Genomic DNA, 10,777 nt, shown 5'->3' on the forward strand with positions numbered 1-10,777 from the left:
GTCAGTTTATATGTATTGTAGGAAGTATGCCCTGTGCACCACTTGATTCTTAAATAGCCCTTTAGCTGCGGTGAATCAAAGCCCGGTCCACCAAACTACAATTATTCGGCTCGGGATCCTTAGGCCTGAGTGTTATGGAAAAAGCACTCTCACACGCTCTTACCCATAATGTTGATGAAACATCATCAAATAATATGGCAAAATGTCTCCACTTGGCCACCCTAAAATTGCCCCACCTACTCCTGTTTTGATAAGAAGACGAAAACACCTATGATCCAACCTCACCTCATCCCGTTGTTATCCGTATAGCAAGAAACACTCCATAAATATGTAGAGATTTTTTTTAGGTGGATAAAAGTGTTTATGTCCCACACACACATAGGGGTGTCAATTCAAGTTAGCGTGTCAGGTTCGTGTTGTGTCGAGATAGAGGTATTCGACTAAATGACTTAACTCGAACCTGACCTATTTAATAATCCTGTCATGATCCTTCAACCCTAACCTGACTTGCTAATAAGGTGGGTTGACCTGACCCAACCCACATAACACGTTTAATAAACGGGTCGTGTTGGGTTAAGACGAATATAACAGAACACATTTCAACATGCATAATATTAAATATAACATTCATCTAGAATTATTATTATTTTTTTATTTTTTTACATTCCAAAAGTAGTACATACACTTCAAGTTTTCAATCCACATTCAAAATAATATAATTCAACAAAAATATAATATCTATCTAGAAATAAATTCTTTACATCCCAAAAGAAGTGCATACACTTCAACTCAAATTCAAAATAATTCAACAAAAATAAAATATCCATAGGGTTTGTAAAGTTTCAATTTCCAATTAAATAAGTTTTTGTAACTACTCACTTTTTTTTTAATTTAAAATATAGGTTAGATATAAAAGGTATTTGACAAATCTAAAATAAAATGAATATTTATTTGTTATACTAGTTAAATGAGTTGTGTTAAATGAGTCATTTCAGGTTGACACAAATAAATTGGCATGTCAAACGTGTCTATTGCTGGTTACGTGTGTTGACTTGCTTATGACATGTTTCTCATCATGTCGCTTTCGGGTTAACCTGTTTATAACCCAAACCCACTAAGGCCCAATCCTAACCCATAAAAACTCGTGTCGGGTTCATGTCGTGTTCATGAATTGGGTCGAACTTGTAAGTTTTTGTAATTACTCACTTTTCTTTTTAAATTTAAAATATAGGTTGGATATAAAAGGTATTTGACAAATCTAAAATAAAATGAATATTTATTTGTTATACTAGTTAAACGAGTTGTCATTTCGGGTTGACACAAATAAATTGGCATGTCAAACGTGTCTATTGCAAGTTACGTGTGTTGACTTGCTTATAACACGTTTCTTATCATGTCGCTTTTGGCTTAACCTGTTTATAACCCAAACCCGGTAAGGTCCAATCCTAACCCATAAAAACTCGTGTCGGGTTCATGTCATGTTTATGAATTGGGTCGAACATTGACACCTAATTATTGGTATATCACATAATGGACAAAAACATAGCCTTAACTTTGGGCCTTGATAACATACTGAGAATCTCATTACAAAGGTTCGAAAAGCCGAAACAAATACATGCCCATTTTTAAAATTGTAGTTAACCAAGTGAGGTCCATTTATTATATTAAATACTCTCTTGTTAAAATACTATCCCATTTGAAATAGATCTACAGATTAAATTATTAAATATTAAAAAATCTAAAAATGTATCCACGCGGACCAAGCCATATCATTTTTAGAAAAGACATATTGTAAGATTCATGAAACAGCTTGCCAAAGATCGCTGGGAGGCGTTTAAAGCAGTTAATCCAGAGCCAAGTCCACGTCGACCACAGCAGAGAACTAGATGGGCTTCTCCACCAATGGTGTCTACAAAATTAATTATGATGGTGCAGTTTTTTCCGAAGTTAACAAATCTGGAATAGGTGTGGTGATCCGTGACAGTTCTGGACAAGTAATTGCAGCTTTAGTTCAGCAGCTGAGTCAAGCTTATCAAGCAGTTAAGGTTGTAGCTATGGCGGCTTCTAAAGCTCTGGAGTTTGGCAACGAGATTGGTATTGATAAAGAGATTGTGGAGAGGGACTCAGATACAGTTGTGAAGGCTTTGGGGAATTTGGATAAAGGGCTGTCTTCCTATGGCCTTTTGATCAATGATGAGGGTTTGTTTTCAGTACCGTCTTACTCTCATACCAGGAGAGATGGCAATAGACATGCTCATAGTTTAGCTAGGCTAGTTATAACCATGTCAGTGTGTACTGTGTGGATGAAGGATGTTCCACCCTACACCTTATATTTTATTCAAGCTGATTTAGTTGACCTTTCATAATAATATTGATGTCTTCTTTCTCAAAAAAAAAAAAAAAAAAAAAGATTATCCTCGTTTTCACTTGAAAAAGAGAGATTGAAGCAGGAGATGCAAGAAGATTATTATTTAGCATTATTTATGTTTGCAAGTCAATTGTATTTTTATGTTTTAGATCCTAGTAGTTTATTGGGCTATTAGTATTTTAATTTGGAAGCAAGATTATTTTTGTAATAAAACAATTAGGGTTTTTTAGCCAATTAGAACTAGGATTTAACAATTTTTTATAAGCAACCTATTGTATTCCTTGAGGAGATAGTTGATATTTTCATGAATGAGAAAAAATTGTCATTTGGTCTCTTTTGGTCTAGTGCTGACTTCAAGTACTAGGTGCTAACTCCTAGTGGTTTTCCCGTTTGGTACTGACTCCAAGTTAGGCCTAGGTGCTGACTCCTAGGTCATATCCCTTTATTTTATTGTTGTTTCAGTTTTATTTCGATTGTCCTGCATCGGTTTTGTTTTGCTGTTACCAATCCACACCATGGTGTATCTGGCTTTTTAGTCATTAAAAAAAAAAAACAAAAAGGGGTCAAGTCCTCTGGCCCGTGAACAACCAATTCCACACAAGGCCCAGTACACTTAGTCACCATCACAACGGTCAGGTTCTCTTACTATCTTTAGTGGACTCAACTTTTCATTTAAGATTCTTCTTTAGTTTCTTTATGTGCATACCAAAAAAAAAAAAAAAAACCAAGTCTAGGCCTTCAATCTAGTCCACGTGGATACATTGGTTTTTCTATTGGTTCTCAAACTTTAAATAGTGAAGCTTTATTTGGTTAATGCCATGACAATCCCTTCTTTAGTGGGCCATACATAGCAAGTTAAGTTGGCAAAATCTTGTTGCCCAGTGAGCTATGGTAATATCCAAAGCACCTTATTTTGATGGTTGTAAAACTAATCCACAGGATTTTGTCAACTGGATGAATGGGATGGAGCAATTCTTTGAGCAAGCAAATTTTGCAGATAACATAAAGGTTAGGTATGCAAAGTTGAAGCTAAGAGGTGGAACACAAATGTTTTGGGAGAATCTTGAATATTTCTGCTATATAAAGTATGAACCCGCCATTAGTGTGTGGGAAGATATGAAAGAAAAATTTTGTGATGAGTATTTGTCACCATACTTTCAAGCTAAGTATCTATCCCAATCTCAGTGTGGTACTTTCCAAGTTGAAGCAAATACGATGAATCATCATCCCATTTCATGTCCTCAATGCACTTTTGAACAATCTACCAAGGAATTAAAGGAATTATCTAAAAAGCTCATGAAAAATGTTCAAGACATAATTGCTCAAATGAAGCAAATGAAGACTTGAACCGATTCAATTGGGAAACCAAGGATAATTTATCACAATGAAATTATTGCTACCCCCATAGAAGACAACATTGATGATGAAATCTTGGTCATGGAGAATTCTCAAGCAACACCAAAGCCTAATGTTGACAAAGACGTACAAGTGTTGCTTTAACAAGCGTGCAAGGAAATGAATCTATTGAAGAGCAACAAGAAAAAGAGATGGTTTCTAAAGGGAGTATTATGTTAAAGGGTATACATGATGTGATATCGGAAGCTAATGGATCTGCATTTGATTAGCCTTCCATGGTGCATGAAGACAAACAGTTTGCTATAGTGGAGAAAGTGGATAACATAGTGCTTCCAATGGTTCAAGATAAGATTATATTGATTCCACACATTGATTTTGTTATTCCAGAAGAGTTTGACATGGTGGAATTCAAGGTTTTTCTTTTCTTTGTTCTCCCTAAGGTGATTCTAGACTTGAAGCAAGTGTTACTTGTCAGCATCCTAATCCTTCAACGCTTTAGAACTTGAGGTCGAGTTTTCTCCAACCAGAGGAGAATGATACGGGAGATGCAAGAAGATTATTATTTAGTATTATTTATGTTTGCAAGTCAATTGTATTTTTATGTTTTAATTCCTAGTAGTTTATTGGGCTATTAGTATTTTAATTTAGAAGCAAGGTTATTTTTGTAATAAGACAATTAGAGTTTTATAACTAATTAGAATTAGGGTTTAGCAATTCTTTATAAGCAACCTATTGTACTCCTTGAAGAGATAGTTGATATTTTGATTAATGGGGAAAAAAAAAAAATGGTCATTTGGTCTCTTTTGATTTGGTGCTGACTTCAGGTCTATCTTAGGTGCTGACTTCTAGTAATTTTTTTGTTTGGTGCTAACTTCAAGTTAGGCCTAGGTAGTGACTCCTAAGTCATATCCCTTTATTTTATTGTTGTTTCAGTTTTGTTCTAATTGTCCTGCATCAGAGATCCTATTCCATGTCCCCCATAACAAAAAAGAATCACAAATGTTCTTTTCTCCTCTTTCTTTCCTTCTCTTTCTTTCCTTTTAGGAACAAAAAAAATAAAGTAGATTTTTTTCCCCAACAAGACAGTGAAAAATGAGTTAGTAGAGTTATTATCCTAAAACTGAAGAAGCCCTCTCTGATTCAGGATTGACAAGTATTGGCATCTTAAGCCTTGAATACAGATTGATTGAAGCTGTAGCAAAGACAGGTATTGGCACTTGACAAACAAAAGAAATACATTGAAATGAATTCTATTAAGCACATCATTTTTGGTGTCTTTTCCATAACTGAGCCACCTCAGCCAATGATTTTGAAGATGACCCATCTTTGCTCAATGCCTTTTCAGCTGCATCCTTTAGCTCTTCCATTTTGTTCCGGATCAATATCCCTTCTTCTCCTTCAATTATGCCTCTCGTGTAGTTTGCAATATCTTTATGTTCCACCAGGCCCTTCTCATTCACTTTGACCCTTAATGCAACCTTCAAACCATTAGCTAGTAATACAACGTTCTGTCGAGGGGTTAAACACCTTGGGGAGCTTCCTTAAGTAATTAATATAACATATAGAGACACACTTTAACCCAAAAGGCCTAAGCCCTAATGGGTATGTGCTCAATTATGTTATATTAACCACTCATTCTTCTCATCTTTATTCAATGTGGGACTTCACTCACACGTGTAACCCAACAATCTCCCCCTCACGTGTGAGTCTCTGTCTCTCTGTGGGCTTCAAGACCTCTCTATGGGCCATGAACAAGTCCTACTTACTCCCCCTTACCTAATGGGCTTTTCACTTCATCAATGCATCATCCATGAGTCTCTCGTACGCCATCCATGGGAACCACGTGTCAACCCTGCACGCACATCCATGGGAACCCCGCACGTCCATGTCCATGGGAACCTTGCATCACACCATTATTTAGCACCATTAGCAAAATTCATTTGTTGGGCTCTTTTTTTTTTTTTTTTTTTTTTTTCTTCTCCAGGATCTTTATGTGTGGGCTATTTAGGCTTTCTCTGTCCCCGCTGGATAGGGACCATGAATACCTCACCACCTTCGCCGCACACCACCATGGGCTCTGATACCACTTGTACGGGAGACAAACACCTTGGGGAGCTTCCTTGAGCAATTAATATAACATATAGAACACACTTTAACCCAAAAGGCCTAAGCCCAATGGGTATGTGCTCAATTATATTATATTAACCATTCATTCTTCTCATCTTTATTCAATGTGGGACTTCACTCACACGTGTAACCCAACACGTTCATCCTTTGATCTGCATAGAGTGGCCATGCAATCAATGGCACGCCATACACAATGCTCTCTAGGACTGAGTTCCACCCACAATGGGTCAAGAAGCCTCCAATCGAGACATGGCTTAGGACTTGAATTTGAGGAGCCCAAGAGGGCACCACTAGACCCACCTCTTTGGTCCTCTCACGCGCCGCCTAGATTCTTGACTTCTAGATCGTCTTCTGGGCTCACGCGCCGCCCTGTCGGCCTCCTCGTCCACCGATCTACAAAATCGAGGCACCCGATTTCCAACCGCAGCCGCACGCGCCACCACGCGCGAACAATGGCTCCTGGAACTCTCACACGCTGCGGAACGTTCTTGGCGGCGCGTGTGGCTGTGATCCAAGCGGGGAGTCAAGAACGTTCCGCGGCGCGTGAGAGTTCCAGGAGCCATTGTTCGCGCGTGGTGGCGCGTGCGGCTGCGGTTGGAAATCGGGTGCCTCGATTTTGTAGATCGGTGGACGAGGAGGCCGACAGGGCGGCGCGTGAGCCCAGAAGACGATCTAGAAGTCAAGAATCTAGGCGGCGCGTGAGAGATTTTCCGGTTGCTACTGAGGCGCGTGGAGGCGCGTGGCAGGGCTTCGGGAGACCGTATTTCTGGGTTTTCTTCACGGGAGGTCGGGGAGCACGTCTGTGGTGTCGGTTTCGACAGGCGAAGGCTTGATGTGCACAGATCTGAAAAGTTAAGTCACGGCTTTGCTTGAGTTTGTGAGTCTGGACATAGCAGTGAGCCATGGCGGCTGCAAGATGCTGTGGAGTCTAGATGCAGCAGACAAGCATGTGTGACTTCTAATGATGGTGTGCACGTGAGAATCTTCTTTGCTTGCTAGAGATGTTTTGTTTGATGCCAAGAACGGAGTTTGGCTCTGATACCATGTTAAATATTAGCATAGAGATGTGTTATACCATGTTATGTATGCTAGAATTGGATGCGGAAGATGAAGCATAGAATAGGAACACTGAGAACACGAGGGTTACGTGGTTCAGCCTTACGGCCTACATCCACGGAGGAATCCCTTAAGGGCTACATCTTTATTATCTGAGAGTGTAGTACAATAACTTCCTGTGTTACAATGAACCCTAACATGAGTATATATAGGCGACTAAACCCTAGACTACTAGTACAAGCAGGAATGGATTTGGGCCTATTACATTGGGATAATATGTCTAATATATATCTCTAATACTCTCCAAGAACTCCTTGGGAAGAAAATCTGAAGGGTCCTCGATGCTTTGAACGCTAAAGAAACTGGCATTGGCCGATGTTTCATGTGGCCTTCTGACAACCCAAAGAAATCTTTGCCCACTCATTTCAAGTCCTAAGGCTAATTCATTTAGCTGCTCTTGTGAAAGTGTCCACCGCTACCAAATGAAACATATAACACTGACCCATTTGGTTGTTTATCCAACCAACTCAAACACTCTGACTTATCAACCCCATGGTCTAAACCAGACTAAATTATCGGTCCAACTGAGTAAACAGATGGCCTTCCTTCTCCTCCTTCATTCAAAGCTTTCAAAGCACCAGGCTCCAAATCCATGAAGCTATTAACCATAATTCCAGCAGCAAGAGGGTATTGTTTGATACAGTGAAGAACCCTTTTGTACGCATCACTCTTTCTATCATGGAAATTTTCTGGAAAATCACTCCCATGGAGAGGCATACACCCAGGTAATTTGACTTGTTCAGTCAAGTCTCTAAAATCACAAGAGGACGTTTCATCGAACTCTGGTAAATAGAAGGCCGATGACAAAGTCATAGCGGCTGTAGAGAAAAATAAGTACGGCGAAACACCAAATTCTTTAGCAACATCAATGGCTTCTGTACCAAATAAATCAACCACCAAGGCCACCAGCTGAGTTGACTCAGCTAAGACCTTGAACGAGTCTCGTAGAGCAGGGAGGGATCGAGTCAGACTGAGTAAGATCCGGGCCACTATTTGATCATCCTCGGGGAGGTCATCAAAGCTCACAGGAGGAAGAAAGATGGAAGATATGGCATCAGGAAGGGCTTCAAGGATGGCCTTTTGAGCTTTCATGGGTGACCCATCAGAGGTAACAATGAAGGAAACTGAGAAATGGTGGTGAAGGACGAGTCGCTTGGCGAGTTCAACGAGTGGGATTAGGTGGCCCATTCCTAGAGCAGGAACAATGACTATGTGGGGTGGCTTTTGCTGGTTCTGTTCCATATTTTTGGGTTTGTGAGCTCAAGGTGTTGACAAATATTGTCATTTTTAAGGTGTATGTACAGATATATAGACGTTGGGATTGGTGGGTTTGGTGTATGATTTTTTTTTTTTAATTAAAAAAAAATTAATTGAAAAAAAGTCAAAAAAAACCCAACCAACAATGCGTTTAAAAGTTCGATGGACTCTCATCCCAAAAAAAAAAAAAATTGTTCGACGGACACAATATGTTTTAGAAAGGAAAATGCTGGGTTTTTTATGATTTTTTTTTGGTTGCTGAGATGTGGAGGTAATGTGCAAAATAGCAATGTAAAAGAATTGTATATAGTTAGTTAGACAACGTTTGAAACAATAAAGGAAAGTAGCATCTCGATTTTTAGAAACTCGAGATCCATATTACAAAAAGGCCACATAGATCTCGAGTCTTTAAGACTCGAGTTTCATGCGAAAAAAATTTCACTTATAGTGGCGTTTTTAATCCTTTCAGTGACGTTTTAAATCCCTATAGCGGCGTTTTCCTGGAAATTTTTTTTTTCATAAGTACAGATTTATGGAGTCCTATAGTGGCGTTTTTAAGCCCTATAGTAACGTTTTATAGACCTATAGCGGTGTTTTTATTCAATTTATGGAAATCGAGTATTTAAAACTCGATTTTCAGCTTAATTTTTTTCCACTTTAGCCTAATCCACTTACAAATCGAGACTTAAAAACTCGATTTTTATCTTGGAACTCGAGTTTTAGACACCCGAGATGCTAGTTTTCAACATTGTTTTGAAATGTGACAATTAACTAAATTTTTTAATATTTATTGTTATTTAGAAAAAAAATTCCTGAGATTTGGGTCATCGGTCATATCAAAATTAATTATTGTAACATTAGGGTTATGAATCTCATGGCAAGGGTGTTTATTAAGTGACTGTTTGGATTCAGTTTCTGGCGTCCACGTTTAGCTTTCCATGTGTTTCAGTTCTTTTTTTTTTTCTTTTCTTTTTTTTGATAGCCGCACTTGTTGACTTTTTGTCTGTGAACAGTGCATCCGTGCACTGTTTATAGACCCACAACTTATACTTTTTAGCAACTTTTTCATTAAAAATGGGTCCCACGGTACTATTTACACATTTAAAAATTATTTTGCTACAGTGTTTTCAGTTTTCAGTTTCAACAAAATAAGTTCTATCCAAACAGACCCTAAGTCATGCATAAGTGACATGTGCTCAAGTGGGAGAGATAGAGAGGGGTAGATCTTTTTAATAAAATAATATTGGGGTGCTCGTGGAATATATGCAATTAGAAATGTTAAAGGTATTATTCCCATAATAGGCCAAAGTAAAGAGAGGAATTTTATTTCATTTTTTTAAATAAAGAAAAGAGAGTTTTTTATTTTTTTATTTATTTTTATTTATTTTTTATTTTATGGGAGAAAAAAGAGAGAGAGAAGTTAGACAGGGGTTATGGATAAATTGCAATCATACTTAGGTCCACTCATGGCATGGAATGCTAACGTGAATGGTAATGAAAAAAAAAGTAATTAAAAAAGTAATACTGAGGTGAGTGAGAGATTGTTTTTTTTAATAATAAAGTAATACTGAAAGTGCTCATGGAATACCTCATGGAATATTTGCAATGAAAAAAAGAAAGGAAAGGCAAGATCGACCGGGGGAAAAAAATAGGTACCGTTGACTAATATGGCCCTTGGATCCGGCCACCCTTGTGAATTGGCCAAAGGTAAAATTTATTACAAAAGAATAAGTAGTTGACTAAGCAATAAGCATGATTACATTACATTGGGTTGTCTTCAGATAATTACAAGTGGGCATGATATGGGGTACTGTGCACGTGCTCCATCATCAAACCACTTCAACCCAATAATCCATCAGTTAAAATTTTCGATCTCTCAGAGCGATCTATACCTTAATAATTGATATTAATAAAAAAAAAGTAATGTTTTTTTTTTTGCAAATATTATTTATAGTTCGAAATGATGTATAGGATGACTAGCATGTAAGATATACTTCCAGAGCTTATTATTATTTTTTTAATTATTAAATTTTATTTTCTTAAATCAATGCTAGAAGCAATCACTACAAAAAATGTGCTTTGGAGCTGCGTTTTTCAGAAACGCAGGTGTAGGGTACTGTTTGAGTTGCGTTTTACACAAATGCAGCTCCACGATTGGACGTATAGCCGTGTTTACTAAACGCAGCTATAGACCAGCTCTGAAACTGCGCTTTGTGATATTGAGGCTATGTTTAGCTGGGTAGGGCTTAAGCTGCATTTTTGAAAACGCAGCTATAGACCCATTTGGGGTTTTTTTTTTTTTTTTTTTCAATATATCCCAAAGCTGCATTTATTAAACATGGCTTAAACATGTATAGAGCTGTGTTTTATTCAATGCGGCTTAAACATGTCTGGAGCTGCGTTTATTAAACGCAGCATAAACATAATGCCAAAGCTGCATTTAATTAATCATGGCTTAAACAGGGGAAGAGCTGCATTTTATCAAATGCGGCCAAGGTTTGTTATAAAACACACCAAAAAAAAAAAAAAAAAAAAACCCTGAATTGTAAAAAA

General features: G+C 37.8%; 1 protein-coding gene and 1 pseudogene across 1 annotated transcript; one reads left to right on the plus strand and one right to left on the minus strand.

Moving 5' to 3' along the window:
• The first annotated feature begins 1,886 nt into the window (after positions 1–1,886).
• LOC115962976 lies at positions 1,887–2,366 on the plus strand. The gene has a single exon (XM_031081863.1). The coding sequence runs from the start codon at positions 1,887–1,889 to the stop codon at positions 2,364–2,366; it is 480 nt and encodes a 159-aa protein (XP_030937723.1).
• A 2,620-nt stretch (positions 2,367–4,986) lies between these two features.
• LOC115962992 lies at positions 4,987–8,209 on the minus strand (annotated as a pseudogene).
• Positions 8,210–10,777: the final 2,568 nt, after the last annotated feature.

The sequence above is a fragment of the Quercus lobata genome, chromosome 2 (genome assembly GCF_001633185.2).
Source record: "Quercus lobata isolate SW786 chromosome 2, ValleyOak3.0 Primary Assembly, whole genome shotgun sequence".
Lineage (NCBI taxonomy): Eukaryota > Viridiplantae > Streptophyta > Magnoliopsida > Fagales > Fagaceae > Quercus > Quercus lobata.